The sequence below is a fragment of the Neodiprion fabricii genome, chromosome 1 (genome assembly GCF_021155785.1).
Source record: "Neodiprion fabricii isolate iyNeoFabr1 chromosome 1, iyNeoFabr1.1, whole genome shotgun sequence".
Classification (NCBI taxonomy): Eukaryota; Metazoa; Arthropoda; class Insecta; order Hymenoptera; family Diprionidae; genus Neodiprion; species Neodiprion fabricii.
In genome coordinates, this window is record NC_060239.1 from 34,080,552 (window position 1) to 34,100,569 (window position 20,018).

Here is a 20,018-nt window from a genome sequence, read left to right on the forward strand (position 1 = left end):
TTCTCGCCACTTTCCCGTATCCGCGGTTCGCGGTTCTCCAAGTCTCTCAACCGCTTGATACGCGTCTCCGACTTCCACAATAATCGTCAACTTCCACGTTCGGAATCACATCGCCTTTCCCGGTTTTCCGGAAATGATCCGTTCGCCGACATGTCCGCGCCTCGCCCCGGAAGTACCGCTGCTCCAACTACGAATCGAAGATATCGGTCGTGTAACGTGTTCGGTTGCCGATCCTCAGGGTCCACGGTCCGCCGACGCGAGCCAAGCTTATTGGCACGTAGATCGATATTGAGAGCGCTCATGCGTTGAAACGAAAGGAAGCGTGGCCCTCTAGTCACTTACAGTGTTATCCTTCCTTCAAGCTTTAAGCTTACAGTTTCCATAAATTGTTGGGAAAGTTGATTGTAATGTTTTTCAGGTGCCTTCGAAAGTTTCGAACGAGTAGCTAACCGTTTTGAATTGGTGAAAATTTACATCTGTCGTCACCTACAATATTGATGAGAATAATTGATATGACGCCGAGACGGAGAATGAAATGTGAAAATGTTTTCATTTCACCAGCCCGAAGAATTTACATTTATTGAACATTGAGAAAACCGCAATATAGAACAGCGACCCTACTTTCGTAGAGATTCGAGTTTTACGGGCATTGTACAGGGAGTACCGATATTCACGCTTTTGCGTAATTCGATTGTAGTTTGGGTAAGTATACCGACTCGGGCACAATGCGACTGTAAGGCACTTTCACGCATACCGACGGTTATTTCGTCTCGGTAGGCCTTTGGACTCGGTTTAAAATTTTTTGGAAAGTTACAAGACACTGGAGAACAGAGGTGATTGATGTGTCCAGAATATAACGCACTACCGATGCCTTATAACGCCGAATCGAGCGAGGCTCGATCTGTTCGATCGAAGATTGATTTTTTCCACTTTCTAGACAGGGACGTGCGATTTCCTGCACGCCGTGGAATTTCGTGATTAGTTTTACTTTTTTGTCGCATTGCGTTCGCAATAATGTTCGTTCGCGCGTAGAATATTGCCTCAGAGCCCGGCCGAAGTGAGTCGCTTGTCTCAATCAACACGCGGCCCTCTTTTGTGGTTGAAAGTGATTGTTAACAACAGCTCGCCGCTGTTCCCGCTGCCGCTCTGCTGCCGCTGCTGCCGTTGCTTATGACACGAGAGGACCTAGACAACTATTTTTTGTCCAACTTCGTGGGCATTCGGTCGTTTGGCCAATCGCTCTATCGGCTCTGGGATTGCGTTCTTTTTTCACTACTACAATTAATAACGCAGGCTGCAGGTACCGTCTCAACGTATCATAACTGTTAAATCCACCTCGCGTTGATATCACACCTTCGCACACACGGGCCGACTCGGTATTATGGATATTCAAGCAGACCGGGATTACTGCGAGACATATACAGGAGATCTGCGCCCCTCTCGATATTCCGGTAAGGTGATATCGTTCACTATGGTCATTAGATTCTTAAACAAGTAGTGCATGTATACACACAAGATAGTCCGAGGCGACTCGATCACTTTCTGTTTCTATATCGTAAAGATATTTTATTATCGGCACGTTAACGGGAAAATTAATAATTATAATGATCGCGCGGGAAACATTATATTTAGAAAGAAACTGCGGCGTTAAGCCGAATAAATAAAGAATGGGGAAGTTTATGATTCGAGGTATGATTGTGTAGTTTACGAGGGCTAGATACGGATGGGCGGGCGTCGTTTTCTCGCATTCCTCGTCTCTGAGGCAATTAGGGGCAGCAAAGGGAAAAAAATTGGAGAAACCAAGAAACAACAATTTAGAGAAGAGACCGACGGAGAAGAAGAGAGAAAGAGAGAGAGAGAGAGAGAGAATGACGCAATTTTAGCAATGAGCGAGGAGCGAGATCTCGACCGATATCCACCATTATTGACGACCGCCCGCAGGGTCAACCAACCAATTCTATCTCTTATACCTCACATCCGACCAAGGTGAAAAATAATAGCGCCCATATAACGGACATGGTCTTGTTGCTCTGGCGCAAATCAATTATCTCGAAAAATTTCTCAATCGTTATCTCGAGGCACCCGTTTTAGGTTCCATCATCTTATATCATTCGTAATAGGCAATGATTTAGATTCGTAGAATCCATTACCGCTGTTTAGAAAGCTGAGCGTATACAAAGCAAAGTACCGTGACTGCTGGCTCGATTGTCTGGCTAATAGTCTTGCCTTCCTTCAATATTAAGGCTATCATTATTTACACGGCTTCGAATCGCTATCGAGCTTGTTTTACCCGCCTGTTCGACACGATTCCACATCAGTAATCAATGTCCCTTCTATGGTTGGCCACCTCTTCGTAAGGTACCGCCACCAAATGCGTCCCCGGCATGTGTACCGCCGTAGATAATGCAGGGAATGATGATCCATGCACCTTGGATCATAAAGTACATTCGTTAGTGATCGAGTCTTAACAAACTATTTGACTATCGGGCAGACGCGGAAATTTATGACAAACATGAATACCGATTGAAAGGGCTCGGTATCTATATACCAGTGGCTTTTATTAATTTCAACAAATGCAACAAGTGGCGTAGGTGCACTTGCCTTTGTTTAGGCGTGTTTCAGCGACTTCGTTACACACCGTTCAACCTTTCGCCGGTATCGCAGAATCCTGCAGTTTTCTACTGGCCGCCGGTCTATCCAATTGATGCAGTTCTGTGACCATTGAATCGAAGTAAAATATCAATTAAAAAGACGAATGATGGATTCATAGAGCAATTACCAGACTTTTTTTAAATCCAGAAATTGATTATTCGGTTCATTACCAAATATTGTACTATGTAGAAACCATCTCAAATTCAATAAAATATTATTTGTATTGTTTATCATCCTTTTCCATAAGTATTATATATTTCTTTTTATGGGCGAAAATTAAAGTACCGGTGATAATTTGTCTAGTGCTAGTGAAAAAATATACATGGTAACGAACCGGTTTGATTGAAAACTCACAATAAAAATTAATTGTAATATATACAACAGTTTTGTCTTATACTTACACGGCCATCAACGATTGAGAGAACGGAAATTGCGTTTTCCAATGAACTGTTCAGAACTGTTTGCGTCCAGCAAAAGCTGTCCTGAGGTTAATTCGAAATATCAATTGGTTTAGCTGGATGCGATGATCGAGATGTAGACTGAAATAAGATGATTTTAATAAATTGAAGTATATTATTTTAATAGTATAGTAATAATGAAGTACAGATGCTTTTATACAGTATGTATAGATAGACAGAGTCATAATAGATTTTTTACTTAATAATTATAGTCTATCGCTTGGTTAATCTAGACTTATTTAAAATTCATCAATTTATAATATCATATATAATCTACAAGAGAGGAGATATGTAGAACATGTAACATGTTAAATTTTAAAGTGAAAAATAAGTGTTGCCCCATCTCGTGACTTGACTCGTGTGTGATTGTGTGTTTAATTATATTATAAGATATATAGCTTTAATGAACGAATAATAATCGTAGTTTAGAGATCGTGTGCTATGCTAAAAATCTGACAGGGGCGCACTTATCCAATTCTCTAGCTTAGGTACGGAGCACCGAGAAACCGGCGTCATTCACTCCTCAATATTTCGCTTTTTTATTTCCTCTTCAATTAACACGCGGCGTCTTCTTTTATTTCTTTAATAATCACGACACGAGACGAATGCCCCTGATCGCTACTATAATTACTATAATATGTATAATGATAATTTTAATAATAATAATAATATATTAAGAATTACAGAGATTTTTACAAACATTATTACCTAATGAAAATTTGTACATAACTTTTTATAATTCCGTAATTACACTTTTGTTTTTTATTTTCTCTCTCTGTCTTCCTCTTTTACTTTGGCTTGTCAGACTACAAATTTTGACATAGGTTATAACTCGTTCCGAAACCCTTCTTTCTTCTTTTCACTTTTCTCTTTTCAATGACTACAAAATTTGATTTTCATCCATCGTGTGTATAAGATTGACATATTTGACTTGAAATTATATTCATAAATTAACAATAGTAAACAGTAACACTAATCGTAATAATGAGGATACTAATAATAATAATGATGATGATGATGATGATGATGATGATAATAGTAATAGATTTAATTTTAAGTTGAAATAAAAAATTCGATAAAGCCATAATTAATAATAATTATTATTATAGTAACAATAAATATCAGTGCAGGGGAGAACGAGGACTCACTTTTGAAACATCCTACCGAGAAAATACTCTCTATGGCAAAATTGATCAATATTCATAGTTTAATTTTGAAAAGATCGACATAATGTTTGAGATATAACGTTTTGAGCCTTGCAAAATGTAAACAACTGCCACAATTTTATTGAAATATTTTGCAACAGTTCACAGAATCAGCTGTAATATAATCCATTAATCAATATCAACGAGCTCTTGAATTAAATTTGATTTAAAGCAGGTAGATTTCACAATTTCGGTAGAGCCTTCCCTCACTGAATGAATCTGATGAATTAAATGTAAGTAAGGTCATTGAAAACTTGTTAAAAAAATAGAACAAAAAAAAAAAAAGTCATTAAAGTTTGTATTTTGTATCCGATATCTGCATTAAATTATCATTGACGCGTTTTGTAGGAACTAACTATTTAAGGGACTTACTTAGGCAAATAAGGACAAATATATATTAGTTTTGCATTACGCCGTGCACAATTCCAAAGTACAGAGAACTGCCTGTCGAACTATATTATGTCTCCTTCTCTCTTTCAAAAATAAAAAAAAATAAAAATCTTAAAGAAAAGAAAATAAAAAATCGTATACCTAACTAATCACTAAGTAAAGGAAAAGCGGAGCGGCGGTTTCGGGCGAGTTCGACGTCGGAGTCGCCCCGTTGCTGGCTACGTCGATACCTCTATCACTGGTTCGGCGGTATTATTGTTGAGCAATTCCTGCTTATCCCTAAGCTTGAGCTCGAACTGAGGCGACGGCGAGTTGTCCTGTTCCATGGGGGACATGGCGTCGGGCTCCTCGAGGGGTGAGACGCCCTCTTCGCTGTCCTCGTCCTCGTCGTATTCGCCCTCAGGATTCGTCCCGTGAAGGTCGTGAAGTCTGCCCGGCAGGTAAGTGGGGTAGGGGTGAGGAAGGCAGTATCCGTCACCCTCCGCGGTGGCCTTGCCGAAGAAGGACCTTATCTCGTCAAAGCAGGGATCCTCCCGTTCGTTCTCGTTGCTGCTCCCGGGTGAGTCGGCGGCGGAGCCGACAACGCTGCCATCCGGAGCCTCGTGTTTCTTCAAATGGCGATCGAGGTTCGTCTGCTGCCCGAAGCACTTTTCGCAAAGCGGGCACTTGAAGGGTTTCTCCTTGTTGTGAATGTTCCTAACGTGGCGTTGGAGGTTGCTCGAAATGCTGAAGGACCTGTCGCAGTACTTGCACTTGTAAGGTTGTTCCCCGGTGTGGGTCCGAAGGTGCCTCGTGAGATTTGCCGAACGGGGAAACACCTTGCCGCAGAACTTGCACGCGTACCGATCCTTCGTCTTGATGTGAGGGTGGTGGTGGGGGTGGTGGTGGGGGTGGGACATCACCTCCTGAAACGGCTTCATGCCGGGGAACGCGCCGAGTGGCGGACGGGCCAGGAGGTCGAACCCACCTGGTCTACCGCCACTGGGCGCGTTCATGAGCGACCCTAAAAAATGATACCCACGGGAAGGTCCGAAGGGTGGAAGCGGCGGTAGGAGCCGAGATTCGGGTCCACCACCGGGGGGCAGAGGTCCCCCTGGGAAACCAGGGAACGTCCCGGACGGAGCGCGGTACATGGCGTCCAGTACCAACGGGTGAATGGGCCGTGGATAAGCCATGTGGGGAGGCGCGCTCGTCGGCGGTTGTTCGGCGACGGTGCACGGCGGACTGAGAGCCAACTTCTTCACCCTGGCCCCTATGCGTTCCTCGTCTTTGATCTTCCAGGGATCGGTTATCGCCTCCTCGACGACGGGGACCGGGGAGGAACTGTGACTTCCGGCAATGCTGGGCGTTTGACGTCTCCTTGTCTCGACCCTGAGATCGAGCGGCTGGTCCACGGGTTCCTCCTGCATCGCTTCGGCCTCCGAGCTCTTCTCCACTTTGCACTGCTTCAAAGGCGACTCCTCGTCCGTTTCCGGAGTGGGTTGAACCGGCGGCCTGGCAGGGGACGGCCTGAAGGTCGACGTCGCCTCCTCGGCCGTAGTGGGTGAGACCTTGTTGTGGTGCGTCGGTATCCGAGGTGGCGTGAACCTCTCCTTCTTCGGGCTTTCGCACCGCTTTTCAAGCTCCTCGATCTTCGGCGGGTAGACGAATGAATTGTTGTACAATCCTCCCGCGTTTTGGAACATGCCTGGGTAGGGTCCTAGACTCGGAACCGGGTAGAAGGGCAGCGTACACTGCGGCCGTGGGTAGACGAGAAACGAGCTGGGCCCCGAGGTCGGGAGCTGAGGCATGGCTCCGGTGGGTCCGGGAGGCCCCGTAGAGTCACAGAACCGTTTGTGTTTCGACAGAGCCGATGCTGAGCTGCAGGACTGTCCGCATTTACCGCACTTTATCTGCGCCCTACAGTCAGCGTGCATTCGCCTGTGCCTGCAGAGGTTTGAGAACTGCGTGTAGGCCTTGAAGCATACGTCGCATTGAAAAGGCTTCACGCTGCTGTGGATGTGGGTATGCTGCTTCAGGCCGGAGCTCGTCGCGAACGTCTTGCCGCAGTCCGGACAGGCGTGACTTCGGGCGCCAACGTGATGGGTCCTAATGTGGCGCTGGAGATTTGAGGGATCAGTGAACACCTGGGGAAAGATGGCCGGTACGTGAGTCGAGATGGTGGACTAATAGGGAATTTTTAGCCAACTCGATTTCGAACCACGATCGACTCTTACCTTTGGACAGTTCTCGCACTGGTAGCTCTTCAGGTCACCGTGAACGATCGCCCGATGCCGAACGACCAGTGGCCTCCATGCGTAGCCCTTGTGACACGTTTCGCACCGATATTGCTCCGCTGGATACCTGTGGCAGGTCACCAGGTGGCCATCGAGTCTGTAACAAAATAAAAGTGCACATTAGACACACGGTCACCCTCAACGTCTTCCGACGCAAGCTCCGTACGAGTAGATCCACCGCGACAAAAACAAGATGGAATCGTCGGAGCATTCGCAAAACTACCTACGGAGGGCTACGGGATCGCCCCGCGACGGCGATGATATGCCACGAGTCTAGAGTTGATCCAAGCAGAGTCAAGGGTGGTGACTAAGTGAGCAGTTCTCACCATTGCGTGATAACCACCTTCCACCCCCGCGGCCGGCTCCGCCTCCGCCTCCAGCCGGGCTTGAGGGTGCTTCGAAAAGGGTCACGACCAGGGGATGGGGACTTGAGGCACGATAACGAATCGACACGGGGCAGGGGCACACGGGTACGGGCACGCAACGGTCACGACAGCACAGAACGGAACGGGGATGGGGACATTGATTTTGCCCAGCGAACGACGACGTGTGAAATTTAACCCGGAAAAGATACTCCGCGACCGTGGTTCTAACCACCGGACGATGAACAGGCTGCAAGTGTGCGCCGCAGAGACCAGGGATCCGCTATCTCCAATGATTTCTGTGGCTTTTCCCCGCCGCGCCGATTATCTCTGACGCAAAAGAAATGCTGTCGAGTAACGTCGAGTCGAAGCAGGACGGGTTCTTCGAAAGTCACTCGAAGCCAACCGACAATGAGCCTAAAACCGATTCTATAGTTCTGTATGCATAGATTCTCCCTCTTGGCGGTTTACAGTCCCGGAAGAAAGAGAGTGAGTGAGTGATAAGAGAGTGATAGAGCGAGAGAGAAGAAAGGGGAGAAAAGATTGGGCTTGGCAGTACAAATTGGTACGAAGCTCACAGGCGTCGGAGGAAGGAAATTCGAATTAATAATGCACCGGCAAATTTCTTATGGGAAGCCTATCGAGCGATACGACACATCGCAAACAAAGAGTGTCTATTATATCTAATGGCAAAATCTATAAAGCAAACTAGTTCGGAGTTGAACGCTGCGAAGGCGTGAGACACTCGTCCGGCCTCACACCGTGGTGTCATCCATCACGCCGGCCTGTAATCACGGGTTTGCACCACGCTAGTGGCTCTCAGGTGTTTCGTCACATAAGTATATCAATCCCGCAACCCGACCGACCCTGGCGACCTGTACCTGGGATTACCTAATTTCTACACAACCCTCGCAGGTTGCGTTATGGAATCAACGACGCGTGCCCCCTGCCAAGATTTCCAATTGATAACACGCTCGTACCTGAATTCACCCGGTTAATTAATAATTGACGATCGAGTTTCACCGTTACGAGTTTTTAGTATAACCGATTACCTATCTTTTCATCGAGATAACCTGTCTATGCTTTATACGTGTATATGTCTGGAACGCCGAATTACCGTTTCAGAGGGTGACTTTTAGCATGCGACCATCACTGCCCATGTCTATCTCCCACCTTGGTACAACCTTCGAATTGTGTAACGAAAAACAATTTTTACACACAAATTTACAGTACACGCCCAACATGTATCTGACTCTGAAGTTGTTCGCATTTTTCATGAAAGTTCAAAGCCTACAATTAAGTCAGTGATTTTATTAAATACTTACGAGTCGATTTCCTGGAAAGGTTTATCGCAGACCGTGCACCTTATATCCCCTTCCTTCTCCTCCTCTCTGTCCTCATCGACGGTACCGCTGTGCTGAGAAGCTGAAACAAAAAGAGAAAAATATTAGTTGGATTGATCATAACGAGTCACTCGTGATCTCCGTGTCCGAGCATCTGACCCGATACCTGTTTACTTCAGAATTTAGCTTTACAGGCATGATGAGTATCGCTTGGAATTGATTCGTAAATGGGTAACAGCCCTTTTGCTCGGTGCCATTAAGTCACGTGATTGAGGCCAACGAGCTTCGGTGCAAATAGCGAGTGGAATAGAGGACAACCAGGACTAGCGACAGTGGCGTGACGGATAGGAGAAGCGCCATCGTGTGTCGTGGGAATCACAAGTTGAATTATTAAACCGAACGACTAATGCCTACGTTGAAGCTCAGCCGTAGCTGGCTGAACGAGGAGCGAAACGAAATTGAACAGAGCCAAGCTATCGATGACTCTCGGTGTCGGATTATCGATACACTTTATTACGGAAATTGATTGCGTTGACTCGGATCCATTTTGAATGAATTCTCGATAAAAACTAATACGGATAAGAAATCCGCAAAGTTTTTCCTGTTCTGAAAAACGGTGTGTTTCAATATGTTTCATCCTGTAAATCGCACGGGGGCGGGAAAAAATCTAAAACTTATCCACTGATTGAACAAAAAAAACGATGTATCGAATTACGTGACACTGAGTAAAACTGACTTCTGAATTACACGCAGAATCCAAGATGCCTCTATGAAGGGTCCTGACGATTTCCAAAACAACCACGAAAAGAAGTCACTGTGCACCGACTGCGATCCGACACACAACTCGTCCCAAAGACAATAGAAACAACGATGCTCCAGTTATAGCGCCAGGTCCTCGAATAAACGGATGCGGCCGGGGTGCTCGGGCTCGTTTCCTATTGGCCGTTGCGTCCAGGATACCGTCCAATCCTAACCAGCCCCGGGACACCCCCGCGGCAGGAATACCACAGCCGACGATTGCTCGAGTCAGGAAGTTGAGAGCGGTAAATCATATACAGAACCAAATGCCCCAAATTTGAAAATTCTTGTTTCAAAATAACTTTCGAGAATCGCACCCGGAGTCCTATACGTTTTTTTTTTTAATATTGTTTCCCCCTGGCTTGTAGATTGCGAATTACGAATTACGAGGTATGTTCTCAAAAGTTGTGTCTTTACGGCTTTCCTACCTGTCCGAAGATCTGATACGAAGAAACTTCCTTCGATGTAAGAAGAAAGCGAAGCGATGGCAGTAGGCAGCTGATCCGAGCGTCAACTTGCGCACTCGACGCGAGGACTGATTGTGAAAGAGCTGGGAGCTGGTCAGAACTTCGTCGAGGATAACCGCAGGGACAAGAAGCGGCTCGGCAGCGGCCGAATAGCTTCGCATGTCGTGAGCGCCGACAAGGGACGGGATAATTATTAATGGTAGGGATCATCGGCGCGCTCTCGAATTAAACCGGCGATAAAATGGGCCCCATGAATGATCTCAACGGTTATTTAAATCTCCTGTTATATGCACTTGGCGGCCATATGGCTGCGGCGGTGGCCCCCAACGGACCGCCATGGGAACCGGGTACGGCCACGTACGGGAACCTCCTCCGTCGCCGGCACGTTTTACACCCTCTGCTCACCCCGAACGCAGTGTTAATCGCACGTCTATCTAAAACTAATTACCGCTTACGGGGGCCGAGAGGCCTTCGGGCATTTCTCGCTTCTGCGCTTTATCCTTCAGTTTTTAAAGGGATGCGGTCAACCTCATTGCAGACCATCTCGGCTTTACTTTCCGTATTACCGAGAATTCGTCATTTTCATTCTTCTCCATTCAGTGGTTCGATGCTTACTGTTGCGGTAAAGTCGCTGCTTGATAAATACTTATCCCGGTTATGCTTTTACGTGTATTAGGGTCTTTCAGTAAAAAATATTTACGATTTTCCACCTCGGCACCCCCTAAAAAGTTTGTTTAGGACGAATGAAAAATCCTGTCAAAAGATGACAGTTCTACGTTATGCGGAAGATCGCGCTCGGTTGATTTTTCACTGTTATACAATTTTTTAAATTTATGAAGTGTCGTGAATTAATTTTTCTGCTCAATGCTTACATCAATCACAATATCATATTATATCACAGAGAAGACCCACACTTGTAATATCAAGACTCCGGTTGATCTATCGTTGCGTTATGTATTGTGATCTTTGGATCGAATATAAATGTCAGGAAAGAAATAGTAAGTGAAGTGCTACAACGTGTGATTTCACAAATTCATAACAACGTATAAAAAAAAAAGTAAAAAATCTAATGAGCACGACATTCCACATAACGTAGAACGTTCATATTTTTACAGAATCTTTCTTTTAACCAAAACAAACTTTTTAGGGGGTCCCACGGTGGAAAATCGTGAATTATTTTTTTCTGAAACACCGTTAACGTACACAGATGTTCCGTACACCATCAAACTTTTCAAGGTCTCACCACGTAAATGACGAGCATTACAATTTCTGACGCAAATACGTAACGTCAGTACAGCTGTCTTTTTCATTGGGAGGAACTGCTTTATCTAATCACACTTATGAACGGTGGTTTAGACTGTCCGGGAAAAATTCGTTGAGTTAAAGCACTGCTAACATTCCTATTCAACATGACGTGCATAAAATATGTTATTGACCTTGATATTAAAAACATCGAAGTAAATTTGACTTTCAAAAAGCTGTTCTAAATTCATCGCAATAATATGATAACATGTTTGAATGTTGAAATCGTAGAGGATCAAAATTACCAAAGACTTTCAAAAAATATTCTTTGGAAAAGAGGAAAGAATGATTTGAAAACGTCTTTTCAAATCTTCAATGCGTCTGAAGTTCAATACATTCACTGTCCTGCGTATTAATTTACTGGATGAGAATTTCCCGCTAGGGCGTGCGGCAAACCGTAACAAAAACATATAGAGCAAACGTTCAATGTGGGCGACGAATAATAAAGTGCAGCTAGCCACAGATAGGCGTATATGTTTAACGTAATCCTAACGTATAATACGCTGGGAATCCGATGGACCCCCGGCGAGGTAGCCTTGCGGAAAGTCAACAGGTGGGATCCACCGGCGTAGCGAAGTCCGTTGGACTGCGGAACACCCGGGTAGCCGAGGACGCGCGGCCTGGGAAAAAGTAACCGAAATCAATTCAAGTGACTCTGCGTACGTTTGCGGGGAATCGCGTCATCCGGCCGACAAAGGGTGGAAGCGATGTGGAATTACGACGGAAAGACAGAAGTAAACGGGAGAACAAAGATTCTCGATACGTGTAACTAGAGCTCGTCTGGTTCAATAAGATACGCATCTGCGGGTTCGCGATTCGCATGTGTTCACGAGGAAGTGAAAATTACGTAACTGAGAGGAAAAACCAAGAAGTTAAAATTACAAATAAGATATAATATTACATTTATTGTACGTCCGGAATGCGATGTGTGAAGATCTTGCTGTGTAAAAAATGACGTTCACACTGCGCAAACAACGGAAACGGCAAAATCGTGAAATCTGATGAGGAAAAGGTGGATAAAATATAGTTCAAAGAGAAAAGAAGAAAAGAAAGAAAAATTACTCCTGCGTCGCAGCGGCGTAAAACGCGTATAATATATGTCAAGGTTGCATCGCTGCACCGATCATCGCTCGAGCCAAAAGTCAAATAGACGCGTCATTAGTTTCGAGGCGTCGGATCAGATAGGGCTGCGCGTGTACCGCCGCTGGGCGCGTGCCCCATTGTGTCGTACCCCTTTTTTGGGTCGTGTTCTTTTTTTTAACTTCGCTCTTTGCTACGACTTTGCTTGCTTTTTATCCTTTTTCTATCCCGGACCCGGTTACGCGCGTGTTAATCGACAAAGCGCGTCATAAATTATCGAAACCCCTAATAGAGACGTGGAGGAAAAAACTAATGGCTTGCGAAAAAGTGGGTAGCACAGAATATGTCTCGGGAACTATAATAACTCACACACGCGTTAACACCGAGCGCGGATCCTTCTGAACGCGTTTACGCCCATCCGTGGTTAGGCGCCTGATGGTGGAATCCGGCCTCACGATCTCTTGCGGTTTCCCACCCTCGTGCGCCGTAATCGCATTATATACTTAAATCGTATGTAAATTATATACATAGTTACGAAACTCTACAGTCTGCCCGGAAACTGCGCTGTTGTAATCTTAAAACTGCATTGCAACACCATTTAAAGTCAGTCCCATATTACAGTTAATGGCGAGATCAGGTTAATCAGTAATCTAAATCGCTTGATATCCCATAAAAATGACTTTGGAACCATGGGTGAAATTCCAAATAAAATTTGGTATGTGAAGAACCAAATAAGAAAGAAAAAAAAAAAATGCCAGCAGAACATCGGTTATGAAACAGCGGCGCCGTTTTACAGAGCAGAGACACGTGCCTCCCTTAGTACAGAATGTAAAACGAAATGGCGATCTGACGCGATATAATATCCGAGGTTAAGCCGCGATTTGAATTCATCTATATATGCATACACACACCTATGACGTATGGGGGACAAATGCGAGGACGCGTGTCCGTATTTTTTCGGCCGGTAGTTTAGCCGAATGGGCGACCCGACGTAGGCGTGTTAAAGCGATTCTATCCCCCGAAAGAAATATGTAGACACGATTCGTGTATGGCTACAGCGTTTTGTGCGTATGTAGGGAATAAAAAAAAAAAAAAAAAACACGTACGCTTCTGCAGCGAACTGCATGGGGAGACGGGGAAAATCCGGGGGAAAAGCCATTGCAGGGGCGCAGATGCCCGTCGCAAGGGTTGCTCGGCCCGCTTACGCCTGTTTGACATCATTATTGCGATTATATTTTGCTCACCATTGTCGCCCGCCGCCTCGGGGGGAAGTTGTTCTCTGCTGCAGCGCAGGAGCGTTTTGAGATATGAGAACGTCCCGGGTGACACGTGGTCGGCGCTTATAAACTGCTAATTCGTATAGATGCATATTTTCCGGCCACCCGGAGGCGCCGATTGCTCGCTACGTTGAGCCTACTTTAATTTCTTAATTAATTTTACAAATTAACGTTTATATCGCTGGGGTGAACTTAATTGCAACGGCATGTCCCGGCTCTAAAAGTGTCTCGTAAAAATACTCCTTAATTTTCAACCACTCCGCAGCGCCCCTGCAGACGGTAAAGATATGCGGAGCACGCGCCCCGCGCAATTAGCCCCTAAGAAGTTATGGGAATTCTTGGGAATTCTCTGGTCGCTAGTAGTCACGGGCTGAACTTGACGAAAAATTCATCTAGGAACTTGCGCGACCAGTCGTTCGTTCCTCGGATCTCGTATCTGCAGCGTTTCAACCAAAACCGAACGTCATTGGGTCGGAGAATGGCGAATGATTTGAAAAGAATCAGAGACGGGGGATTTGTTTTGGTCGCATTACGATGGTTCCGACTCACCCCCGAACCCCCGTTGACTTGTACCGCTCGTTGATGCCACTTATACTCCCTGATACGTGGCTCGAGTAATTACGGATAAACATTTGACCGGAACTAGCGGCGTCCATTTCCGGCACAGCTTGACTCGTGACTCCCCCGGAGGGTTGGAGGGTGAGTGTCGGTTGATCGATATTTTAACGAATGTGTATCGCTCGGAGTTCATCAAACGCAAACGAGTGTTCCGAGAATAATCGGTATCGAATTTTTGCGAGACGAAACTTTATTAAAAAAGTTTCGAGTGCTTCGTGCTTGCAGGAGTAGAAGAGAATGGGGAGGGTAAAAAACGAACCGTCGACAAAAATTAAATGAGCGGAGAAGCCGAAGGTAAAGAACAGCGTTGTAAAAATTATTGCCGAAATCGCAACAGTTGCCGCGGCGCGCGTGCAATTCGATTCAACTTTGATAATTAGCACCGTTTTAATTACCACCACCCGGCATCCGGCCTTCGCATAATCTTGACGAAACTCTGTACACCCTTCCAAATCTCTTCTTCAGCCTTATACAGTCGCGTTGTCAACGATCGTTTCGGAGTCACGATCTAATTTATATAATATTTCTCTCGATAAATTCAAATCGAACCTCATCATGTTCAGACGCACGATGAGAATAAATTTCGAACAATTTTTCGTATAATTCATTGATCGGACGATTTTTTCTTTGGATCTTATTTTCTATCGTTTCAGGTGTTTTGCTCTATCTGTCCATGGAAGTGTATGTCTTTATCACCTTATAGAAGGTTATACAAGAATCTCATTTGCCCAAAGTAAAATTGTAAAATACATGGGGTTCGATACTTAATCTTGTTCGATTGAAACTCAAGAGTATGCACTTGAACCAGAAAAAAAAGTGCGTAACATTTTATTTCGTTCAAAGATGAATGGGATCCGAAGTCGAAATAGCAAGTTAGAATAAGAGAAAAACCCCCTTAAAAAATCTTCACTAACAGTCAAGACGAATGAAACGACTTCTCGACGACACAATAAAAGCGAATCTGTCCAGATTCGAATAACACAAGCCAAGATATCAACAATTTGCTCAGATTTATTTCCATTTCACAATTACAGGTACGTTGTTTCATTCGCGTTCACCATCATCGGCGCACACGACATAACCGGAAATTTTTTAAACGATTTTCGTCCCCTCACCTGACCTTCGACTCAGAAGAAAGTACGTTGTTACTCAACGATCCTTAACCATTATCGATGACAAGGTACAGCAGTGTATTTGACGATTATTTCTACGACGCAGACTCGTGCGTTCGAATCGTTGATTCGACGCTAGATGGGAATGATGTTAACTCCACTTTACGAGTACTCCCCGAATCCGTTGTGCAGCGGACACGCGTGCGGCGAAAGACAAAAAGAATCGGTGTGCGTACCGAGAGAGACGGTTGGCCAGGTGAATCACGCCGAGTTCGTCGAGGCGTGACGACCTGCTACGAGCGGCGACTATTTGGGCTGGGTTGCGACCCGACTTTGGTGCGAATCACGAGTCACCGATCACGTTTGACCCCCAGGACCCGGTATCTGGGCCTATCTACCCTTGCGCTGCAAGTCCGCCTGTCCTGCGGAGCACCTGCCTGCAGTTCTGTACCCTGCATATGCATACCTGCCCTGAGTTGCGCCGACTAATGGCGTACGCACGAGACTCGATTCGAAGCGTATCGTTCCACGCGAGGAGTCACAGGGCGGAACGATGTGTTTAACATATGTACCGTGTTACAATTTCGCACTTACCGGTCTCCTTGTCGCTCCTGTCCTCCACCGTGTTTTCACCGAGCATATCCTGCAGCTGGAGCGGCTCCCGCGAACCCAGAAGCAGCTCCTCGCCCGCTGCTATATCTCGAATCGTTTCGTACACCACCTGCGATCGGAAGGTTTATGTTACGTATTTATGACGGGGATGAAGCGGGTTTAGGAGATGAATTCGTCTTCCAAAAATCGGATCCTGGGAATTGGGGTAACCTTCGCTTTCTCTTCGACGTGTAACTAGAGTTGCTAGTTTTTCAGCGTTCGTCAAAATTTATTGAAATCACGATCGTTGAATTGTGTTGTTTGAATGATGACGTTTTCAACTTTCAAATTATTTGCAATTCCTGTTTGTTTCTTGAAAGAAACTCTATGCAACATGGTCAGATTCTGTTTATCGTTAGTTCGAGCATTTTTTTGAATTCATTGAAAATTCATTGTGATAAGAGTTAAATGAATGACAACAATCGAATAAGGTGAACATTGCTCGAAGAATAATATTAAAACTATGATCTGTTACAAAAACCGTGACAAATATATACTCGGAAAAATTCGTCGAAACGATCAAAAATATTATTCCCACTACTTTCACGTGAAATATAGATGTTTCTACAAAAACAAATTGACACCACAATACGAAAAATTCTGCTGCGATTGCGAAATCAGATCCATACATTGAAATCATTTTTTTGGAGGTTGCGAAATGATTTTTCAATTATTGCAATTAAATAAGTCATCGTTTCAACTTTTAATAGCGATATAGGCATATGTTACATTGTTAGTGGTTCAAAATATTCTCAAGTCATTGTTATGGATGATTGAAAAGATATGGCCGAAAACGATAGTTATACCTTTCTTTTCGAAAAGATAAATAGTCGAATAAAACTGACCATGCAAATTGAATCTAATGCGCAAAGTTTTTAGGTTCCAAATTTTGCATAAAAAAAAAAACACCTGTCAGGCTATACTTGAAATCTTCTCATATTCTTAGAGCAATTATTTGATTGTTTCTGGTATTTTGTTTTACCCCGAAAAAAATGTTCTTCTAAGCTTGCCTATGAATTGATTTTGTCGAATGCTCAAAAGTCAGTGTTCTCCAAGTGTAACACATAAAAGATAGATAATTTGTACGATCTACGAATCGCGTTAGCACTCATCGTTTTCTTTTTCCGTCCATCCTGACTTTTTTCGATTCGCAGGCGTAGCACATGAAAGAAAAAACGCAGCATCGACCGATTCACCCTTGAATAAATCAATCAGAGTCGTAATCGACGAGCCGGGTGATTACAGTGACGCTGGGTCGTGATAGGCAGTCACTTTTCCCTCTCTTCACGAATTGGGGATAGAACCCCCAACTCCCGCGGCAATGAAAACGCCGGGGCTCGACGACTTAATAACCAAACACCCCGAGTTGAATTTCCTCTCGTATAATACACGCATACGATTGTCATGTGTCTCCGTTCGCACCGTGAGTCGCTTTTGATCCGGTCTCGGTTCGTCGTTTCCCGGTTTTGACCCTGCAGCCCCTGCAAGCTTGCAGAGTGACCTCAGACGGCCCCGAGTCACTCGGACCTTGAAATTGACGCGTGGATGGCACCGAATAATGCAGCTACTGCGAGAGCCGTAAAACTCATTTTTTACAATAAATATCCCGATCATTTTCAGCTGATGTCGCAGCCGGTTATCGCGGAGTGAATTGCCCCGAGGGGCGCGGACATACTTCATGACGAATTAACGGCTTAACGATACTAACATATGTTGGAACGAGAGCTAAATGGAGTTAACTCGTTTGTTTGGTCAGTTTCAATTCAATTCAATCGATTGGTATTTGCAACTGACGCCGAGTCTGTTGTTTTTTCTAATTGCAGCGTGCGGCAGGTCGACAGAAATTGAGGCTTTATAATGAAGCATTCCGCAGGTGCTCGAACGCATAATATCTGTATTTTTTTCCTTGTTTTTTTTTTTTTACTTTTAACTCGTGAACCAATCTAAAGAAAATAATGTAGTTCCTTCAGTCTGACATTTCAAAGACACCAGAAACGGAAGTTCAGCGTAATGATCTTGAAAGATAGAATTTGAATCCCTGGTAAATAAAATAACTTACCTGTCCACCAATCAGAACATGGCGCATGTTGACCGCGTGCATAGGACTGCGCACACTTCGAATATACTTGAGCCAATTACTCGCTTCGTGAGATGCGTCGAGCCATCCTCTGACACCGCTTCCAGCAATACGTATCTGTAATTCGCAATGGAAATGATAGAAAGCTTGAATTAGGAACGATAATCAAAGATGTAAGATAAATTCTTTATCGGTAAATTAAAAATATCAAACCAATTCCGAGATATTTAAAACTAGGTACTCTTGAAGATAAAAAAAATTGCCACTACGCGTTTCTCATCAATTGCAGTGATTTTTGTGGTGACAGTTTGACGTCCCCACGTAGCAATATAGGTATTATTAAATGTTGAATTGGCCTAGATTCGGCATTCGCATAATTTGTTTTCGATTTCGGCATCGTCCGAAACCGCGACGCTCTCCCTAAATGAGTCTCATTCAAGGGAAAGCCGGTGTAGCCGAATCGGCCAAGCGTGTCGTCGCCCTGCGACGGATCATCCCGCACATGGACCACGACAGCACCTTGCAGCTTTTCCTTCCGCCTTCGCCCGAGCACCACACGGACCTTCGGGGGCTGGGAGAAGTGATTTTTCCAATTGTCTCGCGGACGCCCCGTTCGCACCCTTGCGTAACCACGCGGCGTTCAACCCCTGGCACGGTCACGCCTGGCAAGCCAAGCATCGCACCCCGCGGAGGAGCGAGCGTTATTTTCTTCCCGCAACAGCCTCGCTTCATCATCGCATTAGCAAGTGCAACGCTCCGACCGAATCCCACAGCTTTTACTATCGCCATTCCCACCCCATTCCAACCCTCGCGCGTATCAGCCGCCCGTCAAATGTCCCGTTTTTCGAACTTCTCTCCCGATTTTTAGTCGAGGCATGCCATTTTCACATACTTTTTTGATAGTATTTATTATAAACGGAGTCTTTATTTATATTAAATAATTTTAGCTACGACGAAATGTAAGAACGATATTCGAAATAGTAGTATAAGTAAAATTGACAATAACTTTGGAACAATAATTATTACTGCAACAAGCGTTCGTACGAAAATTTTTCACTGGTCAGTCAACTGTTTCATCTGCTTTTTCGGGCTAAAGTTTTACATACGAGTCAACCGAGCTACGTAAGTTGATGAAATATATCGCATGACGTTAGTCTTTTTTTTCTCCGTGTATGTACAATGCTCGTGCTGCAAGAGCTGAAAAACTCCTCCTCGAATATTTTATCAGCTAACAGGGGGAAATCAGGCTGCGGGACTAACCGCAAAGATACTTATGAACTCCACACTGCATACAAAAATACCGTATGAGGAAACTCGGATGTATTTTTTATCTCGAAAAAGCAACGAGTCTTGCATTGAGATCGACCCACTGCTATCTCGTCGAAGTTTCTACATTGGGTAATGTATGTAGGCATAATGCTTTAAATAACGAAACGAACATTCGCGGTTGTCGGTAATACAGAGAACTGCGATAAGCTCGACTGCTTTTTTCATCGACGAACACGCTCACCCCACCTATCTGTACCCTAGGTAATTCTGCTCACCTTCTGGAAAATCGATAACCGACCTGCAGGTGGAAAAGTGGCTACCGTTCGCCCATAGATCTGTTGACGTATCTACTTTTTACGTTATAATAATGTACCTGCGCGTCGGTATAACGCCCAATCGTACTACGTAGAATTTTCGGTGTTTGATGGTGTTTAATCTTTACAAAAAGCATACTTAAGTTCGGCTGATACGATCCATCACTTTCCAATTCATGCATAATCTCCAAACTAAAACTAATTAGTCACACACACAGTTTAGATATTATACATGGTTTGGTATACACCATGATTTCGTAGTATGGAATTTGAATCTGCAGAAAGAAAAATTGAACGATGGTTGATTGGAGCCAAAAACCGGGTAACTTTGTCAATTTCACAAAAATAATGTTTTTTCTCGCTTTTG

General features: G+C 44.6%; 1 protein-coding gene across 2 annotated transcripts in view; it reads right to left on the minus strand.

Moving 5' to 3' along the window:
• Positions 1 to 2,575: 2,575 nt before the first annotated feature.
• The window catches only part of LOC124187171 (histone-lysine N-methyltransferase MECOM-like), a 32,532-nt gene continuing 15,089 nt past the window's right edge, over positions 2,576 to 20,018 (minus strand). The window contains exons 4-9 of one of the 2 annotated variants that reach the window (XM_046579505.1): positions 18,051 to 18,185; positions 15,935 to 16,061; positions 8,669 to 8,768; positions 6,922 to 7,078; positions 3,054 to 6,804; positions 2,576 to 2,712 (exon numbers count right to left, since the gene is read on the minus strand). In XM_046579505.1, coding sequence (XP_046435461.1) covers positions 4,924 to 6,804; positions 6,922 to 7,078; positions 8,669 to 8,768; positions 15,935 to 16,061; positions 18,051 to 18,185 — 2,400 coding nt within the window. In that variant the 3' untranslated portion in view covers positions 2,576 to 2,712; positions 3,054 to 4,923. Of the gene's footprint in view, positions 2,713 to 3,053; positions 6,832 to 6,921; positions 7,079 to 8,668; positions 8,769 to 15,934; positions 16,062 to 18,050; positions 18,186 to 20,018 lie in introns of both variants that reach the window. The other variant, XM_046579495.1, reaches the window with a different exon arrangement.